Source organism: Acromyrmex echinatior, chromosome 5 (genome assembly GCF_024713525.1).
Source record: "Acromyrmex echinatior isolate Ae372 chromosome 5, ASM2471352v2, whole genome shotgun sequence".
Taxonomy (NCBI): domain Eukaryota; kingdom Metazoa; phylum Arthropoda; class Insecta; order Hymenoptera; family Formicidae; genus Acromyrmex; species Acromyrmex echinatior.
The window spans coordinates 2,191,372-2,215,473 of NC_141856.1; the positions used below are offsets into that span (position 1 = coordinate 2,191,372).

Sequence of the window (24,102 nt, forward strand, 5' to 3'; positions counted from 1 at the left end):
TTCTATATGGAATGCACCACTATTTGCAATCCACATCGTACTGCCGCATGTATAGTCCACATGCGAAAACATCTCAAATATTCCAAGTACAGCCACTCCGTTGTTTCCATCCGATTTTCCTGATGACTTTTTTTACTTTGGACATTCTGGCTTAATGTGGTCAACAATAACATCTTATGTTGCTATTGCTGTTTTGACTGTATCCGGATGCTCTCCCACTGAAATTGAACCATTTATCCTCTTTTATCTTGTGAGATTGTTTGTCTTTACCAAAATAATCAATTTTCCTTTTTTGATGCAGTCAACATCTGCATATCCTCGTTATCTACAAAACGACATTCAGCATTCTTGAGAGCAGCAAAATATTTCTGCAATGTTTGCTTCTCGTCATCCCATGAGTTGCACCAGTTTAAATAACTGTTTGGCAATCCTACGTAATAATCAGCATGACATGCTGGTTCAAAGTCATCAATTATCTCTCGCAGCCTTAAGTTTTGTCAGTAGCTGTCTTATCTTGCCAATGTAGTCATCGATCGTTTGGTCTTTCTGCATTTGAACTAAACACAGTTTTCTGAAAATTTGAATATTTTCATTGATTTGATTCCTTACCGTACTGATTGTGTACGTATAGATGTGTCCATATCTCAAATGTAGTGTCAAGTCCGCTAATATATTTTAGGACATTCTTGGTCACGAAAAATAAAGCTCCGAACATGCTGATTCATCTTAATCCATTTTGATTTCTGCATAGATTTTGCACTAGTCATTAAGATGACATCTGACCAATCTTTCTCGTAGATAATAGCTTCAATCATAGCTTTCCAGAAGAAGTAGTTATCGTCACCTACCAACTTCTCAATTGCGATTTCCGACAGAGTAGCTATATCCGATACCAGTATTTGCCCTTCGTTTTACCTCTTAACCTTGGCACGGTTATTCTAACCAATTCGATCCCGACTATTCTAACTAACTCGATCGCAAATATCACAATAGTTTTACACACGTCTTATCTTATTGGCACAGTGGAAGCGTGCTAGACCCATAATCTGATGTAATTATAAAATCTTTTATTCAAATCACACACAGAGTTGTACATATAAAATTAAGAAGATGGTTATAATATAATAAACGATGTGAATATAGAACACGGATAGATGTAATAATAAGAAAGGAGAGTTTCTTAAGAAAAGGTAACTATAAAAAGAACTGAATGAATCTGAGTGTCAATTATTATTCACTATGTGGCACAATGCATTTCAATTTTTGAATTTTATTTAATTATACGTAACTTGGCAACGTCGTGCATCAAAATTATATTCATGATGTCATCGTGAAACATGTTATGTTATGTCATTGTATTAACATGTCAAATGTTCTTGGAAAAAATCTTTCATTACATTAATAAAACAGCCGTACATCGGCGCTTGCATTTTTTTTGTCTCTCTTTTGTGTTGATTGAACAAATTCCATGCATTCCTGAAAAAAATGTGGTGGAGGGGGATGAAACTTAAAAAAAGCTCGGACAATGTTACTGCATTAGTTGTTCATACAGACCGCTACTGCAACGCTTTCCAAACATGTACAATGAAGTTTTATGTTTCTATTCAAAATGAAGAATCTTATATACAGTAAGTTCCTATTTTATAATTTTTTATACTTTTTCTCTACAATTGTTTATCTGTCCTTTTTCTCTAATATGTATTACTTTTTTTTCTGTACAGTACCTTCTTGTCATAAACCCCGTCATACACCTCGTATATTGAGAAGAAGATTTACACTGACCTATAGCTTACAAATACTTGGATGTTGGAATCGCTATGAGACCTATGTACTTTGTGAAAATTGCAATTGAGGACAACCGAGGTAACAACATAATCTTGTCTCATGCAATATGGCAAGCTTTCATTGAAAGACATGTGGATATTGAACGATTGCAGTCAATCGCATCTTCATCACCAATATTGATCCAAGATATTGTGATAAATATCGTAAAAATACATGATGTGAATTTTGTCAAATTGACACTGCGCGATACATGTTTACATGAAGCCATCAACTATGCTCTTCATGTTCGAACATGAACATTCGAACTCGAACATTACGCCGAGAACGTATACTCTGTTGTGCCAGTATACGTACATTGTCAAAAATTTAAATATTTTGTAACACTTTTTTAAAAATTGTATCATTGATAAGTGATGTCATAGACTTTTTGTGCAAAATTTATAATAAAAATTCAAATATAAAATGTGAGTTAATAATTTATGCTTTAGATAATATTGTAAACAGTGTGAAAAATAAATGTACATTTTATTGTTAATCGAAGGCAAATGTTAAAAATTCGATTTGAAATAAGCTAAATTAAATTAAAGTTCCTGCTTATACATATTATAAGAACTATATACAATTATTACAATATATGTAAAACTATGATAAATTAAATAAAAATAAACATATATTTAAACTGTATATCTGGGTGTACGGCATTATTAATTTATTCTTTCCTTCCTTTCTTCTTTCCTTCCTTCCTTCTTTCCTTCCTTTTCTGATTATTTCAATCAATAGATGGCTTTAGTAATCTGTATCACGCGTAGACGATAGATTACTAAAGCCATCTATTGGAAAAATAATGGATTTCTTTTTACTACACCTAATATTATACATGCTGACAGCATCATCGATGATACTCTTATGATCATGGTGGGATACACTTTAGTTGCTTGTAATATAATTACGACAATAGTTCCGTTTTTAAATTTGCGATTAGATTATTAGGTTAATTGTATTGTTAACTGAAGAAGACAGTGAATCGAAACATTTTAATGTAGAATAAGAATTGAGTGATATTGTATCTCAAATATAATACAGGGTGGGCCATCTATTGGTACGTTTTTAAAAATGCGATCAAATGAGCATACATTGATATTTTTTATTAATTTTTTTTTTGTTGTGAAGCTAAAAGTATCCGCGTCAAGAATGAAAAACGATTTCGTTCATGTGGCTCCCTCTACTGGCCTTACAGTATGCCATTCGGTCACCCCAATTATTAATGACATTTTGGACTACCTCGGCGCCAATTTCACTCAAAACAGTCGTAATATAATGTCATCCACTAACATCCCTTTCTCACGAACTTTCCTCACCAATTTGCGTATAGCTCCTTCGGTGGGTGCTCTATCACGACCCATATTTCTTTTCAAAATTCGTACAGTTTCGGCGACACAGCACTGACTTTGAAAATAAGTTTTTAAAATTTCAAAACGCTCTTCAAGAGAAAACATGTTGTTTCGTGCCGCGGACGGTATGACTAATAAACTGTCAAAATTTCGGGTCTGTAGCTCGTTCGGTGTTGCCATACGACGAAATTCAAAAACGTACCAATAGATGGCCCACCCTGTATATATTTTTATTGTTATCTATCAACTAACTTTTATGCTCATTTTTGGTTGTTATTTTGTTGTCTTGCTTTGTCAAATAATCGAGCGTTTTATATTATTGTTATAAATGTATGTATGAACGTATATATAAATGTATGTACATACGCATGTATGTGCGTATGTATGTATCCGCTTAAGAAAAAAAAGGAATAACAGATGTGAAAATATACGTGCAGCGCGAACTTTCAGCAATTCGACGGCCTACAAATGATCATTGGCTGCATTATAAAGAGTGCTGCAACGGTATGAGTGATAACTATATCGCTTTTCGTGGTGATACTTATGATCTAAATTGTTTTCTATACAACGATCGCCTGTAGATAAATCCTGGAGCTTGATTTTATAAAGGAATTTTATGATTAATTAAATAGGTATTGAAACGATTATAAACGAATAGATATTGAAATGAGTGCATCGCGCTATGCGTTTACTGAGCAGACGTTACAACTTGACGGCTACGGGCTACAAGTATTTGGAAATTGGAATCAACGTTGGTTCATCGAGTTACATGGAGACTCTGGGAGATCATCGCGGACACGAACTGCCACTATTTCTCGAAATGTGGAAGCGCTTCTACGAGCAACGATGGATTTACAAGATGCTTCGAAACGAATACAAAAACAATTTTATAAACGTTGGACCGCTAATCATCAGAATTTGCACACTGAACGATGCTATGCTCGTACGTCTCGATTCTTCGTCTGTATGACGATGACCGAAACAACACTACGCCGTATGTTTGAGTTTGACGGATGTATCGACGTAACGTTCGAACGATTAGCCCGTCTCGTCGATACGGTCAATGTCAAGTATATGAAATTCTCCAACATCGCGTCCGAAGGCGCTATAGCGATATCTTCAATGGACATCAATTAATCAATTGCGAATTATTAACTTTAGTGTTTAATATACATGAAAAAAATAATATAATAAAATGTGAATAAAAAATTTTTCGTTCATATCACTATATGTACTTTCTTTATTTCCCGACCTATCCTATGCTATATATACTATCCGTTGTAAGAAAAAAGAATGAATAATAAGTATGAAAATAAACGTGCGCAATTCGGAGGTTAAAATTGATCTTTTTTTTTTATATCATTATGCCCACTGCTTGACAACATCGCAATGCATCTCAATCTTTAATTTTTGTATCATTATGCGTACTATTTGGCAACTTCGCAATTGTATCAAAATTACATTGATGATGTCATCATCCAAACATGTCGTGGTTTTCACAAATGGTTTTTGGTGCGAAAAGAAAAAAGGGAGATAGGAGAAAACAGCAACGCATCGAAAGAAAGATGATAAATATATGAGATAGTGCACATGGCTGCAACGGCAGTTCGCGACGCATTTTGGAATGGATGCGAAGTCCGCGGCGGCTGCAGGGTCCCAATGACATCACAATATGGCGACATGTATCATTGATGTCGGTGTTTATGTAAACATCGATACCATCGAGACCTTCCCCGAGCTTTTCTTTTTTCTTCCCCCGCGCCTACGAGTACCTCCCCCTCACACCTTCCCTTCCGAGCCAACGAGTACCCACCGCGCCCCTCAGAGGACAAGGCTTCGAATCTCCCTAGTTATACTACTAATGATATCTCTTCTTACTATGTAGAACAAAAATTTTCTGTTTTAATATATATTTGCTGCTTTAAAAATAAAAATTTCTTTGAAAACGTTATTTTCCTACATAATTTTTGTTTTTATATAGTAATACATAGAGACACGATTTTCATTCTACCTCTTCCTACTTCAGGCCGTACGATTTCCACGGGAAACTATTTTCATCCCATATAAAACAGAGAAATATGGGGTGAAATTCGGTTCACGTGGAAAGTCGTGGCGTGAAAGCTTCCTTGTGTTCCGTGGCAAGGAGGAAGATAGGATGGAATTTATTTCGCGTGGGTTACCGTTAGGTAAATATAAGGAAGAATATAGAATTTTTAATAATATATTATATACACATAGTAGAAATAGACGTTATTTTTTTAGATATGTTTTGTTAATAATTATTTAACGGATAACAAGCGACGGCTAAAATTTATTGGAGGTTACTCAGAGTTAAGCTTGACAATATACAAAGTCGGATCAGGAGAGATCTCCCTTGAGTGAACATTTACCCTCAAAAAATTATAGTAATATTATAATTATAGTAAATCAAAAATTATAAGTCTAGAAAATCATTTATTTTGCAGTGTTAAGGAAAGTTGAGAAAGAGAAAGAAGATCTTAAGATTGATTTGCAAACTTCCCATACGGAAATAAGCAATTTACGACAACAAATCGAAGAAGCAAAGAAGGAAGAAAAGAACCTCAGACAGAATATACAACAAGCAGATTTAGATATTAAACGTCAGAAAAAAGATATTGATAACGTTATGAATGAGCGCGACATACTCGGTTCACAATTGGTCCGAAGAAATGATGAACTGAGTCTGCAATACAGCAGGATGAAGGTTTGACTTCTACATCTTTTGCAAAGAGATTCTTATTGTAACTTTTATTTGAAATAAGTTTTAAATTTAATATTATAAGAATATTACAATATATTGTATGAAATACAATATATCCAGAATGAAATTCAAAAGTCAAATTAGAGCTTTTCGATCCCGGCTAGTAATGTATCATGTCTTATATATTATTCTTAAATGTTACTTTAGTGTAATACAATGTTTCAAAAACGTTTCAACCCTTAATGTGGTCCTTCTCAGTGAATAAAAATTATATATAAAAACGGCATCCTAGCTACTACTTACATTAAATATTGTCGTTGATTATGTCCGGTACCATTACATCTTTGTATTTTAGTTTGTGTACCTGATTGCGCGTCAATTATGTCTCAAATCTTAGTATTTTTTGGTTCAAATTCAAATTGAGAGAGGATGTTGTTTCTGGACCAAGTACAATGCGAATCAAGATGATATTGTGCAACTATATTGTAATCGTATATGTTGTGATTATTATAAGTTTAATATAATTTTTTTAAATATTATGTGATTTGAATTACTGGTGTGAAGTGATTGTATTACATAGTATGTGATCTGATTACCTGTGATTTCTTTGCCAACGATTCAGTGTGAATATTAAACTAATGTAATCTTTCTTGGTTGTACAGTACAGAATAATAGTCAAGATGTACATATCTAATTGTCTTATTGTTCGATTAGTACAATGTGAAATAATGGGAGACAAACGATCCAAGATAAGGAGGTAAGCGTCGGATAAATGTTTGGTGTGGGCTTTGTTTGGGTACTTTCCAATTGCAATATGCCTAGACACTTTCGTGCACATGGTGACACAAATTGCGTTCCAATTGTCCATTATCATCGATACAACGTTATACATCTATCGAGGGCTGTGTAAGCTTGTGTTTTCTAGTGACAATTACATATTACTAACTGGCGGCTGTAAATGAGATTGGAAGACGTTGAGTAGCCGGCACTTTTATTTTTTTTTATTTAATACAGACGGAAAAAGCTACATTTAATCTAACTCTACCCGACGGATCTCAACCATACACAGCGTACACATTCTGTTCCAATTGAATCGTGCACAATGATACACTTTGTACATTCCTGTGTACGTTTGTGTTAAGCAATTGGAAAGCACTCTTTGTTTTTAGACCAGTGCTCGGAATTAATTGCACATTTCGGGTCGATTTCTGAAGCGCTACTTACTTTTTCCTGGAGAAAAGTAGGCTTGAAATGTGCAACTAATTCCGAACACTGGTTTAAATCAATTGTTTGTTCTTTAATATGTATCAGTTCAGATATCGTTCTTTTTATGTAAGATGGTTCATCTAAGATGTGCATGTTATCCCAGTCGAATTCATGATTTTGGTATAGTAACTGTGGATAATACACCAGTTGGGAGAATATGCCACTCATTATGTTTAATAATGATACTGACTAGCAGCGCTTGCATCAGTGCCAAAAAAATTATTTACAATTGTGCGTTTAACGTATTGCATAAGTATCAAAAATTTCCTGACGACAATATTGTTTTTATGAGGTAAATATGATGGCATTGTACATGAAAATGCGCTTCTTATAATTTTCATAATGCTTTATGTAAATTATTGTTCAAACATTATTTAGCTCGATTACCTTGTTAACCTATTAATATAGGTTAAAATGAAAATATTCAATATATCGTTGATTCATTTTCTTAATAGCCGTATTATTGTACAGGCTCATCATAAGATGAAATGGTATCTTGGGGCAATATGCCATTACTTTTGTTAGGGTAAAATGCCAATAGTCTCTAATATTATATATAAATTAGGGCGCTATAAACAAACATTCTACCGCATAATTCCGTGTGACAGGATATTCGTATTGATAAATAATTAATAAATAAATCAATTTAAATGTTTATTTATTTAATTATTATTGTATTATATTAATTTACTTCAATTCAAAATTCTAGAGAATAATAGAGAATACAGTTTTTTAATCCATTTTAATGATTGAATTTTTTTTATTACTAGAAACTTAGACTACTTTATAGCACTATGTAAATATAAATAAAATAAAACAAATATTTATTTATACGTTTCATTACACGTTACATATTTTTACTTCTAAAAATGGTTCAAAATGTAATTAGATAATACGTACCTAATTGTTGCAGTAGATGGATTCACAAAGATTGTTTGTCGAAAGATATATTTATGCTGTAAAAAACGTGTTTCAAAGTTTATGTTACATGTTGTATAATTTAATCTATCGAAGCTATTATTTATATACAAAAATTCTAATAACCATGTTGTTGCAATATTGAAACAATATTGAATAAATCGAATCACAAGTTGAATTTTCATTGATTTTTCCACATTGATTGATGCTGCAATATTGAAACAACATTAAATAAATACATATCGAAACCTATTTTGTAAAAAATGAATAAAAATAAAATGTCGTACAAATAGAAAATTTAAATCACTTAAATTGATCTTTTAACAAAATTCATTTCTAAACGATATGTGTTTATGCGAAAATCGGCTGCGTGTGCAGAATGCTCGCACGTATGATATTATTTGTGTTGGTTGCTTCGATGCGCGATGTCGACTCGTGGTCTTCCTACATATCTATATGTCAATTATACATTCACTAACAATTATACGTTCACTAACATTCAGCGTTCGTGGATCATCGAAGTTGAAGTTTTCCAACTTTCATAATAATGTTCTTAAATTAGGAAGTGGTATCCCTTGACAAAGTAATTCCTCATAACCACTAGTTCCACAAGCAAATTTTAATTTTACTGCACGTTGAATTGTCGCGTTCGATCAATTTCGAATACGAACTTTCTTGAATAACGCTCTTATTTGATCTTCATTAAATATGTGACTTAAAATTTTTTTGTACTTATCAATACTTATCAATATACAATTTTGTTTTTTAGAATCCTATTTCTGTATTGCAGAGTTTTCATTTTTCTCCTCATTATGATTAAATATAAATGCTGTTTCTTTAGTAACTGTTTATATTTCTCATATTCTGTTTTTTTTTCGTTTTTATGAAAGTCAGATATGGATATATTGATGACATATTTGTTGACAAAGCCACGGGCTCCGAAATATTATTTACGATAACCTGGAAAGATTACACACCATAAATTATGTTATAACTTTTTTTCACTTTTAATACTTACTATTTCAATAATAATTTTTTCATTTTCAATGTTATTGCTATAGTTGCTTCTTCATTTATACATTTACTGCTTTGCATACTACTGATTATTTTGAGAACATTATATTCAGTATTGCCATCATTTTCTATGGCCGTAGGTATTTGCTTTTAAAAAAAAATTGTTGGTAATGCATTTCGTTTTAATTTATGTTTGCTTATATCAGCATTTCTGGGGCAAAGTAAACCCACATTATAGTTTCATTATATACACAATTCAATTATAATTGTAAGACAAGCATAGAAATTTTAGAAAGTCTATTATTAGGTTAGCTTTAATTAATATTATAATTAAATTATTATTATTTCATCATGGTAAATTAATACATGATTTCTAACTCACAAAGACGAGAGTTGTTTGTTGGTGCTCAATTCTTACTTACAAACATTTATAATAACAAACACTTTTGTATCCACAAAGCCTGATGTACAGGATTTTTTGGAAAAGCTTTTATTCTGTAATCTTTTACTGCGGAGTTGTTGCAAAATGGTACTGCACACCCATCCATTTTTCAGTGAAGCTATTACAACCGAATAATCGACAACTGTGCGTAAACGCGTCCAGAGAGATTAAGCTAGGTTTAAAAAAGAAAGAGAATGTATATCATTCTCTCTTGTAGGATTTTGCCTACTTGCCTTATAACAAGATTTGAGGATCTCTATCGTAGTACAGATTGCAGCGCTCGCTAATCATGTATATCACTAGCGTTTCTTGCGTAGAAAATGTCGAAAGGACACCAAAAGAAATGCGCAGAATGTGATCAATGTCGACGTATTTGAATCTGAAAAGTTACAGATCTGAATTTTGCATAGTAATATCTCCGCTTATAGGATATATAGAGAAAAAAATAAAAATACGTATAATACAATCGGAGTATAAGCTATTGATTAAGTGTAAGGTAAGTGATCCAACAATGAACCATGTAAATTTCAGAAACTTATATCTCTTTCAATAATTGAGTTGAAGATCTGAGTTTTGGCATACAGTTTATGAATTTAATTGGCTACATATTGAAACAATAATTCTTAAGTTATTTTTTAACCACAATTTCGATTATTTCAAAAAACGATAAGTGATTCATTTTGTACAGGGTTGTGTACACAATGAATCATGCTATTTTTAATAATTAATACATATTTTATACTGCAAATTGTCGAGATTATTTTATATTGTTGCTATATTTTAAAATTTAGAAAATAGATAATTATTAAATGATGAGGATTCACGGGGCCTATCGTTGCGTTTTTTTGCCAGATCCTTTCGTTTTGAATGAAAACGCGTCGAATAAATATATTTTTATTAAGATTTTAGGTGAGAGGAGGGATCGTATTTCAAATAATTGCTACAATGAATTATTATTTCGAAGGTATATCATAAAAAAGATTGTGTGGTCTACAATGGACCATGGTTTCATTAGTCACTACATTAAAATGATTCATCGTAGACCATCTAACTTTTTCCACGATAATCTTCAAAATATATGGTAAAATAATACAACAGAAAGAGTTGTTTACACAATAATAAAGTTAAATGTGCATACAAAACTAATGCACAATGAAAAAAATTATAGATATAACAAAAAAAACATAAAAAATGCATAAAACTTACGAAAAAAATTTACTTTGCAATCAAAAATTTTTAAAATGTGATATTATATGGCCATTCTTGGCGCGATTTGCCATGAAATAATACAAAAAAATCCTTTTCAATAAAATAACAAAAGACATGAAAACTATCTTATTAAATAGATGGAAAAAAAAGAATTTATTAATGATTTATTAATGATGAATTGATTTACGGAAATTTATTGACAATTGACGGTATCTTACTTAAGGCCTATAGTAATCCTAAGATTCATAAAGCGGGCACTCCATTAAGAGTTATAATTACTATCAACAACCATTATACAAATTAATATACTTTAAGCAAAATTATACAAGAAAACATTTCAGAGGCATCCAGTTTCGTCAAAAACAGCCAACAGGAAGTCGAAAAATGTGACATTGTGTGAAGAAGTTTTAATATCTCTAGGTAACGTCACTTTATACAAACATACTTGTGGAATTAGCTTTCATTAATATTGAAAAAAATGGCAGTGCATATCACCAGCAATAAAAATTCCATTAGATGAATTTAATATCGGCGTGAGAATAATATTATACTTCATATAATACTTCAATATAATACTTCATTCTACTAATTTTATATTTAATAATTTCTGTTACAAAGAAATATTCGGTATGCCAATGGGATCTCCTCTCTCTTATAATGGCTGACATAACGATGCAGGATATCGAATCATTAGCTATCGAAGACTAACATTCAGGTTAGCGTTTTTTTTTTTAGATACGTTGACGATATTTTTTTTAGCTATCCTAAAAGACAAAATAGACGAAACACTCATGATTTTCAACTCTATACATAAAACGCCTACATTTTACTGTAGAAATAGAAACAAATCAGATTAATTTCTTCAGATTCATTTCAGATTAATTTTTTAGACATAAAATTAATTAGAGAAGACTACAATGTCATATTTGACTTATTTAAAAAGAACACGACTTCGGATAGATATCTAAATTATTACTCGTAATATCCAATAGTATATAAAAAAGGAGTTATCTGTAGTAATGATAAAAGGATTATAACCAAATCTTTATTATTCCACATACATTAAGTGTTTCTAAAAAATTGTCGACTATTGCTAACAAAATCAACATGCGTACTGCATTCGCAATTCCTTACAAATTAAATAAATTCATTACTTTAGGCAAGGACAAACATAAATAAAATGAACAAATGCGACGTAGTGTATAAAATGAACTGTAAGGATTGTAATGCTACGTACGTAGGACAAATAAAAAGACAATTGGGAACAAGAGTTAAAGAACACATTAAAGATATTAATAAAAGTGTGGTTCTCCCTCACTCATTTCCGAACATACATTATATAAAAATTATGAATTCGACTGAGATAACGTGCATATCTTAGATAATGAACCATTTTGGATAAAAAGAACGGTATTTGAAGTAGTACATATTAAAAAACAAACAATAGGTCAAAACAAACCGAACATCTAACATTCATCCGGCGCTTACTTCCCAATCTTGAATCGTCCTTCCCTCACTACTTCACATTGTACTAATCAACAACATGATAATTAGATATGTACATCTTGACAGTTATTCTGCACTGTATAAAGGAAGATTAGTTTTAATATTCACATTGAATCGTTGGCAGAGAAATCACAGATAATTAGATCACATACCATTTAATACAAAATCACCTCATATAATTACTTCAGCAATTCGGATCACATAATATTTAATAACATATATTAAACTTATAATAATAACAATATATACGGTTATAGTACAGCTACACAATATCATCTTGATAATTTGCATTGTACTTGATCTAAAAACAAGTTACTCTCTTAATTTGAATTTGAATGAAAAAATATCATTGATACGAGATACATAATTAATACGTGCAAACAAGTACACAAGATACGATGATGTAATAGTATCGTATACAATCTACGACAATATCTAATGTAAGCGTTTTTTGATATAGCAATTTAATTTTATGCATTATCGACAAATATATTTAATGTAAGCAGTAGGATGCGTTTTTTTATATATGTACTAATTTTATTTATTTAGAAGGATTATATTAAATGTCGAAACGTTTGAAATATTGTATTAACACACATACACACTAATGTAATATTTAAGAACAATATATAAAACACGGCACACTATTATTAATCGATCCGGTTAAAATAACGAAGAAAAACTCAATTTCTGTCCGTTTCTAATTGAAAATTGTCCGTTCTATTCGCAAGCGTGCGGATAGAAAATTCGCACTTGTAGTAATAGATCCTATCCGTTATTGTCTGCATCCTGTATGTAATCAATTCACCTGCATCTGTACGCAATTACGTACAAGAATTCTATACGTTTCTGTCCACATCCTATATATTGCGATTTCTATCAGCATCTGTGCGCAATTACATATAGGATACAGGTTGCGAATCAAATATTTGCAAGGTTGAATCGAATCGAAACAAATCTTTTTAATACGAAAACAAATCGAATTCGAATCAAATTTTCACATACTGATAGCTAAAAAAAACTTAAAAATTAAGAAAATTCATTTTGAATGTACACGTATATCAAAAAGTTGATAACACAACATAAATACATTAAAAATCTTTTAGCAATACTTGCACGTTAAAAATGACTCATTTTTTCGTTTATTTAATGAAAAAGTCAGAAAGTTTTTGTTAGTCAAATCAATAAAATGAATGGTTATGCAAAATATTTCTTTCAATATATCGGAATCTAATTTAAAACTAAATTATTGTGTTAAATTTATACCTTTATTTTAGTTTCATTGGTTTAAATAAAATGAATAGTATTTTTAACAATGAATAGCATTTTCTTCACAATGTAAGCACACACGCTTGCACGAAGATTTGTAAACGCTAATACAAGATTGGCCGCAGCAGATATAGGGAAGGGAGAGAGAGTCGCGCAAATAAAACATATAAAATAGGCGAGTGATTCAAAATTTCGAACTTATTTGGTTTCGAATCTCTCAGATTCGAAAACGAATCGAATCAAATCCATTGTGATTCGATTCGATTTGATTCGAATTAATTTGCACACCTCTAGTACAGGAATCCTATTCGTTTCTATCCGCATTCAATACGACGTGATTTCTATCAACATCTGTTCGCAGTTACGTACGAGAATCCTATCCGTTTCTGTCCGCATCCTATACGTCCCAATTTCTATCAGTCAGCATCTATCTGTAATTACGGAAATCCTATACATTTCTATTCGCATCCTATACGTCGCGACTTCTATTAGCATCTGTCCACAATTATGCATATCGAATCGATATTATCGACCCAATTCTGAAGAACCAATGATTAGAGGACAAAGGATTTTGTGTCCATGGCAGTGATAAGTTATTCAGAAACAGTGAATATATATCAGTTCGTTTTTAATAAACTCTCTAGCACAAAAACGTTTTATCTCTTCGGAGTCTCACAGTCGAATTTTCTTTGTTTTTCCTTGCGAGAACATTCATATGTTTCGACAACCTTTTCGAGCCTTCTTTCGAAGCACAATATTATTCCGCAGGTCGTTCCCCTTTATCCCTATATTTATACTTTAAAATTCGTTTAAAATCGCCGAAGATAATAATTAATAATTATTAGTTACTATTTTGTACATACATTTTCTAATCCTGCTACGATTCGAGGAAGGAATTTCAAAGAAGGATCTGTCAAAAGAAAATAGCACAGAGATTTGAATGCCTCTATTGTTTCGCCGAACTGTTGTGTATAGGCAATATTATATTATCTGCGTTTTTAATGACCCGTCTGTCGCAATACTGTATGCCTTTCTTCGAAATACAACGCATCCGCATCTTTCATATAATTGTGGTGATAATTGCCACTCCTTTCAATAGTCGTCAACTAACGCTTAATATCTCGGTTTATGGAGACCTAATATTTTTTTCTTATAGGTTTTTTCATTTTATGTAAAAACGCGTTTAGATGTCGTCTAGATGTTCGTCGTCGAGGAAATCGATGACTATGTATTCGTCGTCAAAAAACAGTATGTCTAGATGTCATTTAGATACGCTGACAAGGAATCAAGCGTTTACTTTTATTAAGTGTTTTATTAAGTGTTTTTCTTCGAGGAAATGAGAGTCGATGAGAATATTAGGAGAACAACAAGGGGAACACGGGGAAGTGTCAGGTTTTGCTCAATGAAATTGCAAGTGAAGTCGCTATTTCTCCAGGGAAAGGAGTATCCAGGTGTTTCGGAGGGACCTCTGGTCGACATTAGATACGTCCTAAAGGTCGCTGTCAAGGAATCCAGATGTTATTCCACCAGAGAAGTTGATGTCCAGGTATCGGATCGTTGTCCACGGCCAACGAGTGACCTTGCGCAGATATCTCCGTTGAGGAAGTTTGCGTCCGGGTGATTGCTGTTCGACGATACGAGATGTCCAAATGGGTATTCTCCAGAAAAGGTATTCGTATCGACGGACAGAAACGGATAGAATGCGTATCCGCGTCGGCGTATAAAAACAAATAGGCGAATACGCATTTGCCGACAAAAACGGACCGGACATGTATATTTACTCAATTGCAGTCAGAAACGGATAAAATTCCTATACGAACATACAGCAAACTTCTAAAGACGTTCACAGAATATTTTTAGAATATATAAGCATTTCGTATGTTCACAAAACATTTTAAGAATGTATAAGTAGTTCATATACGTTCTATTAATGTCGTGCTGTTTGGATATTTACAGTCAGAAGCAGATAGGAATCGCAGTCGTCTATCCGTTCTTGCGAATAGAAACCGATGAATTGCGAACGCGCATTCTATCTATATTTGTTTGTAATTACAGTTGAAGAAACACATAGTAAAGCAGACAAAGACGAATAGAATGCATTTTTTGTCTGCAATTTTTATCAGGGCCTGCTCAAACATCTCTAATTTGACTTTTTGTTAAATTTAAATTGCCTGTAAAAAAATGTAAAGTAAAGAAGTATATGGATCGGTTACTAAAAGGAGAGAAATTAAATCTATTAAACTAAGGGTTTGACAAAGAAAAATCACTTTAGAACCAAAATTTGTCTATCAAGAAAACATTTGAAATTGGTCTACTTTTATACTTGTTATACTTGTTGAACACGAAAACGAAGCTTAAAATTATTTCAAATCTGGGAAAGTTTATAAAAACACAATTTTTCAGCACAAAAGCCTTGTGTGCAACAAATTTTTTACTTTCTAATGAACAAATAGCAGTTGTAAATAAAAAGAAGTATTTTTTTATATGTTCTTGGAGCAGTACGCTTTTCCTGTAGGAATTTACTCGTCAGAGGCGGGTTTCGAGAAAGCGTGACATCAAATTGAACAAAAAATATGTATTAAAGTTTATCGATCGACCTATCTACATTTGCCGTACTATCATGCATATGTAAGTACGTCCCTGGTGGAAATATAACAAGGTGTAGCATTGCGCATCCTGGCAGTATGGCGTAACGGGGTAATGAAGTACCTCTTCCAAAATACATGGAGCTTAACGCGAAATTAAAAATATCATTACATATAAATTAGAATCCAAAATTTTTACCGAAACTGAAAATGAACATTCATTGTCAATTTCGATTGAAACCATGTAGCTCTTCTTGACAAATATTAATTTTAATATGTATAATTATTGTTTCAATAATTAAATTATGATGTTTATGAAGAAAAGTACTTTTATTCTTTGATCAAGATTGGCACAATCAAAATTTTGGTTTTCGATTTTGGCCGAAATTTAATTATTGTTTCAATAAATTATGATGTTTATGAAGAAAAAGTATGTGATATATGGCTATGTCTATACATATGGCTTTTATATAGGATTCTTAATTTTTTATTTTGATTTTTACAGTTGAAGTTGACATGTAGCTAAGTGTTTCGATTCAGTTTCGACAAAAGTTTCAGTCGGACTATATATACATTTTAGTTGTTGCAATAACAAAAGCCGCCGAACGAAACGATAACTGATTTTTATCACCAAATCTGTTATAGATTCCAAAGTAATAGCTTCTTCGTGCAATCAATAACTTTTACATACACCTCAGGCCAAAAATTTGGAAACATTTGCGATTGTTTCGCATTACACAATAAAAAATTCGATATCTTTGCAAAAAATTATCGTACCAAAATCCAAATGTAGATTTAAGGCCCTATTTTCGTACTTTAAAATGCGTGGTTAAAAACTTCTATATGACTTTTTTTTACCGAGATATTTAACTTCTCATGGAATGCGAAAAGATTGCAAATATTTTCAAACTTTTGGCCGGGAGTGTATCTTTTGATTGTTACAGTACTATAAACATATCGCAAATAATGCGATATGTAATGCGACAATAATTATATATAATTATTTGTTTTTATTATAGTTTAATAAATTTCTCAGACGAAATAAATTCAATATTGAATCATGCTCATATGAGTCAACACAAGATTATGATATGTAGTAGTAGTACATATTCTTTATTTCCCAAGAAATTTAAATGAATTAATAAATGTTTCGAATCATTCGAATCCTCTTCAGTGTTACAAATAATGGATAATTTCTTCTACATATCGTTATATGTATCATCATATGCCGTAAAGTTATTCTTTCTTGAAATTAATAACGTTTGGAAGTATAAAACAAGCTCTCTTACAGATCCTATAGATCATCTCCTCTCTGATGATTATGTAGTAAATGAGATAATTTGATGATGACTCATCAAATTACCTCATTTACTACATAAAATTAATGTACTCCATATCTATTAATACGAGTACTGTACCAATTTTTTATATGGAAGTTACAAATTTTACTGCAATATTTAAGAATTATGCTGTCACTTACATAATATTCCGAGTAGACACATATTTCTTGTGATGTTGTCAATTTGTTATTTACATTTCAAATGTACATCAATGACTACATTCAGCAGAGAAAACAGATTTGCAACTGTTATAAAATTCTTCAATATGATTGGATTATACGTTCAGATTTTTAAAGAATTAAAAACAAGGATCAATATTGAAGAATTTTACAACAGTTGCAAACCTGCTTTCTCTGCTGAACGCAATCAATTGTTGCATTTTTTTAAATCACAAATGGAATCTTTTTCAATCAGAAATTGAAATTTAGATTTATATTACAAGAATCCGTATTTTATTTATTGGCTGAAGGATCTTTCTTTAATAGCGAATTAGTATTCCTCTTTAAAGATAGAAGCATATTTTTTTTTAAATATTTCATTTCTTTCTTTCTGAACGTTAGAAATATTCTCCAATATCTTCTAGTATATCTAATTTCTTTTCATTGAACTTAAACTCTTTCTTTCGCACATAATATAATGCTTTAGATTTTATAGATTTTCTGCTTCTTAATATCTTTTAACGAAGGTTTATTTTTTGTAGTTTTAGAAAATGTATTATAAAAGAAAAAACGTCACAATCTGATTAGTATATTCGTATATTAGTATATTTTATTAAGTAAATAAAATAAAAAAATAATAAAATAAAATTATTTAAGGAATATGTATGAATTTTTATAAATTATATTACTTAACAAGTATATATATATATATATAAACATATAAAAAAATAAGAGCATAAAAAACCACAGCACAAGTTATAGTTTGTGATATTTAATTATTATTACATTAATTAAAACATTAAACGTTTCGGCCACAATCTGGCCATCTTCAGTAATTCAATAATATTCTTAAAACGCAGAGTTACATTTAGTTGACATTAAATTCAACAGTCGAGAGTTGTAATTAAATAAACATGTTCTTTTATATGTGAAGATGCTTCATACAGTAATGTTATAATACAACGTCAATTGTCATATCAAGAAAAGTATAGAACAAGAATTTCCAGATTCTAAATAAAATTGTATATATTAAAATCTTCTAGTCGGAATATAAAGAAATAGAATCATTACCTGTTTTACAGCAAAAAAAACCAAACGATGAATCTCGAGTATTTCTTTTACACAGTTAGAATTTTGTCGTGACATTATGTGTTGTTATTTGTCCTATCATATATTTTACCATTATTTATATATCTGAGTCAAAAATTTAGAAAGTTCTAGAATTGTTTATTAACGGAAGGAGACATCCTTCTTTAGAAGAGGAAAATAAACCTCAGGCAAACCTTCTGTTGAGAAGGGATCGCGACGCAGGGAAGACTCGAACTGTTATTGTTTTTATTATGCATACAAAAGATGAACATCCCGGTGGTAGAAACGCCATCTGTGGTCAGCGATAGCGTATCGTTAAAACGATTTCTCAATACTTCCCCTCGATACGCGATCGAACTAAAGGAGAACTATTACTCATGCTTCTCCGAGACCAATCAAACTCCGGCACTTATCGTGCTTAGGTCTCGATAATCCTTTCGTTAGGACGTCTGCAGCCATTTCTTCCGTTGAGACGTGACGCAGCTGAAAGGATCCGTTATTTATAGCTTCACGAACAAAATGGTGTCGTATGTCGATATGCTTTGTCCTAGCGTGGAAGACCGGATTCTCGGCTAGTTTCAGCGCTCCTTGATTGTCACTGAAAACGATGACCTCTGGCGTGTCCTCTGAATTGAGAAATTTCAGCAGTCCTTTTAGATGAATGGCTTCTTTAGAGGCTTCGGTGAGAGCCATATATTCGGCTTCTGTCGAAGATAAAGCCACTGTCCTTTGCTTCCTCGACTCCCAGGATACAGCACCTCCGTTGTACATGAATATATATCCGGTGTATGACCGTCTGTCTGTGAGGCAGTTTCCCCAGTCAGAATCTGAGAAACCGATGATTGAGTTTTCGCCACATCCGTAGGTAATCCCGATGTCCGGTGTCCCTCTCAAGTAACGTAAAACACGTTTTGCAGCGGTCCAGTGTTCTTGTCTGTAGTTGGTTAGGAACTGGCTCAGGAAACTCACGGCATGTGCAATATCGGGCCTCGTTGCAGTGGCCAAATACATCAAAGCACCCACCAGTTCACGGTAGGGCAACTCGGCATATTTCTTCTCCATGGCGCCCTCAGGGTGAGTCAGTTTAACTCCAATGTCCATAGGCGTTGACACAGATTTCGAGTCGGCCATCCCGAATTTTTTTAGGATGTCTAAGATGTAACCTTTTTGGTGAATCGATATACCTCCGTTGTCTCGATTGAACTCCAGTCCTATGCAGTATCCAATCTCACCTTGATCCTTGATGTCGAACTTCTGAGCCAAAAATTGTTTGAAGTTACGGATCTCCTTGATGCTGTCGGAGACGATCATGATGTCGTCGACATATACGGCAATTAAAAGTGTGATTCCTCCTCGATTTACTCGGAATATACAAGGATCGGCGTCAGCAGGAATGCCTCCGTATTCCTTGATGGCTTTACTAATTTTATTGTTCCAGCTTCGTACAGCTTGGCGCAGTCCGTAAAGGGATTTTTTTAGGCGGCATACCATGTCGCCAGTCCTGATCTGGTCTAGCATCTTCTTGACCTTATCTTTGATTCTTCTTGATGTCATGCCAGATTGAACCACTTGCTGCATGATTTTTTCAAGAAATTCCGGTAGCTCCATGAAGATTTCTTCGTCAAGGTCTCCATTCAAATAGGCTGTCGTCACATCTATCTAATGCATCGACATCTGATGTTTCGCCGCCACCGCGGTTAGAGCACGAATCGAATTCAAACGCGCTACTGGTGCAAATGTTTCGTGAAAGTCCACTCCTGGCTTTTGGGAGAAACCTTTTGCGACCAACCGAGCTTTGCGTCGTTCAACGACTCCGTTCGCGTCGTACTTATTTCTTAAGACGAATCTGCTTCCAATCACGTCGCGGTTTGTCGGTCTTTGTTCAAGTTCCCACGTGTCATTTTTGACGATAGAGATCACTTCTTCTGCCATGGCGCGGATCCATTCATCCGCATCAGAACAATCCATGGCCTGACGTATGGGGATCTCCACGGAGAAGGCGTGTTCCATTTCTTCGCTGGCGGTGCGAGCTTCATGATACCTTTTGAGTGGTCTTCCCCTCAGTCCAGTGCGTACTATGGTAGGCCTGCCTCGGCCCCTTTTTGCCTGCGAGTCTCTCTGTGCAACGACGTCCCGCTCATTCGCCGTCGATTGCCTGTCCTCGAAGTTTTTCTCTGTCTCGTCTTCTGGTACGTTTTCGTTAACTATTGGTGAGGGCGTTAGCTCGATGTCCATTTCATGTGATCCGTCTATTTGATCGTCGGCCTGCTTCTCACTGAACGTTTCCGGCATAGATTCAATGTAGGTAGAATTTTTTGCGTTATTCTCCATGAATTTGACATCTCTTGATATCACGACTTTCTTTTCTTCCGGTAGCCAGACTCTGTAGGCTCTTGACGTATCAGAGTAGCCGATGAATACTCCTCTCGTAGATCGAGGTTCGAGCTTCCCCTTGCCAGGTGTCCTATCCAGGACATAGACTTCGCATCCGAAGTCTCTGAGATGGCTGACGTTCGGTGTGCGTCCTCTCCATTTTTCGTACGGTGTCCTCCCCTTCAGACTACTTGTGGGGCACCGATTTCGCAAATAGTTTGCTGTGTTGATGGCCTCGCCCCAAAATGATGTGGATAATCCAGATTGTGTCAGAAGGCACCTCGCCATCTCCACTAATGTGCGATTTTTCCTTTCCGCCGTTCCATTCTGTTCCGGGTTGTAGGGTGCAGTGAGTCGCCGCTGAATTCCGTTCGCTTTCAGAAATTCATTGAACTCCGTATTCACGTATTCCAGACCGTTATCCGTTTGAAGATATTTTATCTTCTTTCCGGTAGAATTTTCTGCGAAGGCCTTGAATTCTACGAAGCAATTGAATACGTCGCTCTTCCTTTTGATCATCCTCACGTGACACCACTTCGAATTGTCGTCTATGAAGGTCACGAAATACCGGGCCCCGCCGTTCGTTTCCACGCGCATGGGTCCGCAAACGTCTGAATAAATGATCTCCAACAATTCTGTTCTTCTATTTGAGTTCTTCGGGAAAGGAATCCTAGTCATTTTTGCTCGGGTGCAGATTTCACATTCGAGCGGTCCATGGAATTTATCCAAGCGCAGTCCTCGCACTCTATTCTCGCGATCGCACTTCACTAAGTCTTTCAGATTCAGATGTCCTAGGCGCCGATGCCATTTCACAATCTCAGAATCCGTTGATATTCCGTTTTGAATCTTGCGGTGTAAAGTCAGTCTACACTCCGATCGCGCATTTCCCTCGAGATAATAAAGTCCGTCGATACGTTTTGCGACGAATTTCGTATTTCCGTCTTCGTCTATTATAGATGCGGAGTTTCTGTTAAATGTTACACTATATCCCCTTTCGGTTATTTTACCAACTGAAAGCAAATTTGTGCGCAAGTCGGGGACGTGGAGTGTGTCGCTTAGCACCACGTTTGTTTCACGTCCGTCTGAATTCGCTACAATATTCACGACTCCTTTCGCATTGATTTTTGTAGAGACATTGCTCGCTAAGTTGAGTTGTCCGATTTCGCACGCCCTCATCTCAGTGAATTCATGGGCGTCTTTGCATATGCGCGACGTGCAGCCGCTGTCGAGGCACCATAGTTCATTGCGAATTGCGGTTAACGCGTGCGTCGACTTATTATTCTCGCTGCGGTTCGCTACAGTCGCGCCTTCGGCGTCCTTCGGGAAACTTCGGATACTGTCGTCGAGTGGCCCCGCTCGCTGCGATCTGCATTCTCCGTCTTCGGCGATCGCTCGGGAAACTTCGCCTTCGGTTATCTTCGCGAGTCTTCGGCGCGCCTCGTGCGCTTCGTCCGTTTCGAGCGGCTTCGTCGCGAGTGTCGTAAAGAATCCTATATCTTCGGCCGTTTTGGCTAATTGTTTGTCTCGATACCAGCAGTCGGCCGCCTTGTGCCCAATTTTTCCGCAACTGTGGCATTTAAGTTTAGATTTTTCTTTGTCCTCTTTTTCGATGTCGCCTTCTTTTTGTTCTTCCAATTTTTATTTGCGTAAGGCTTGATCGCCATAGCATTTTGCACAAGAACGTTGTCCTTTTTTTCGGGCGTCGCTCTCTTCAATTATTTTAATTCATAGTGCTTCCGGTGTAGGTAATTCATCGCGCGACTCGATGGCACATCGGAAGTTTTCATATTGCGACGGTAGACTGTATAATAATAAAATCGCGAGCAGATCGGAATTTATGATCACTTCCATTTCGGTCAGTTTATCTACTGCGTCGAAGAATGTACGAATATGTTCGCGCACGTCTTCCCCGTCTGCCATTTTTTGTAATGCGAGACGTTTCAGCAGCGTTGCTTTTCGGGCAGGACTCTTGGATTGATATATCCCTTCCAATCTCAGCCAAATTTCTCGAGATGATGTGCAGCCTTTGATCTGCTTCAATTCGCTCGGGTGAATTGAAAGGATGAGATCTGACATTGCCTTATTATCGTTGTCGTCCCATTCCGCACGAGCTTGGGCAGATATCCCATCGTCGCCGGCAACTAGTTCCGTTTTCACGTCGGTTCCATTCACATATTTCCATGCGTTGTTCTTCACCAATATTGCTTGCATCTGCATTTTCCAGGTGTCGTAATTGTCTTTATTGAGCGTTTCAATACGGCTCACAGCGGACACATTCATTGTGAGTGTCGTTTTCTTTGATGCACTTGATCACTGAGAATCTCACTCACTTTTTCACTTTAATACGAACACTTATTGCGAATCGTTGCCTGGGCCCATAACCTGTTGAGAAGGGATCGCGACGCAGGGAAGACTCGAACTGTTATTGTTTTTATTATGCATACAAAAGATGAACATCCCGGTGGTAGAAACGCCATCTGTGGTCAGCGATAGCGTATCGTTAAAACGATTTCTCAATACCTTCCGTGTCACTTTGCTTATTGATACCACTTGTTTGTCTTTTTATATGTATCATTTCCGAAATTTTTCTTTTCGTTAAAGATTGTTCTATATCTAAAATTCTTATATTATCCCAATCTAATTCATGCATCTCATTCATACGGTGACGTGAAACCATAGAAATTTCGGAAGAAGGTTTTCTTATATCGGCCTTATGTTCTTTAATCCGAGTTTTTAATTTCCTTTTTGTTTGGCCAACATAAGACGATTCACAGTTTAAGCAATTAATTTTATAAACTACTCCGCATTGGTCATCCTTAGGCAAAGAATCCTTTCCTGTCTTAATAAATGTATTCAATTTATTCATAGGTTTATAAGCTATATTAAAACCGTACACATGTGAAAGTTTTTTAAATTTTTCCGAAACTTTGCCCAAATATGATATCGTGAAAAATTTTTTTGAAGTAACATTAGAGTCACATTCATTATTAATTTCTTTACGATTTTGATCTAAATTAGTTCTGTTTTCTAAAGTT

The 24,102-nt window shown here is 34.3% G+C and overlaps 1 protein-coding gene across 2 annotated transcripts in view; it reads left to right on the forward strand.

Annotated features, from left to right (window-relative positions):
• The window catches only part of LOC105148625 (cilia- and flagella-associated protein 58), a 550,890-nt gene that overhangs the window by 406,795 nt on the left and 119,993 nt on the right, over nt 1-24,102 (forward strand). For both annotated transcript variants that reach the window (XM_087406699.1, XM_087406698.1), the window contains one exon: nt 5,642-5,901. In XM_087406699.1, the coding sequence (XP_087262825.1) occupies nt 5,642-5,901 (260 nt within the window). The remainder of the gene's footprint in view (nt 1-5,641; nt 5,902-24,102) is intronic.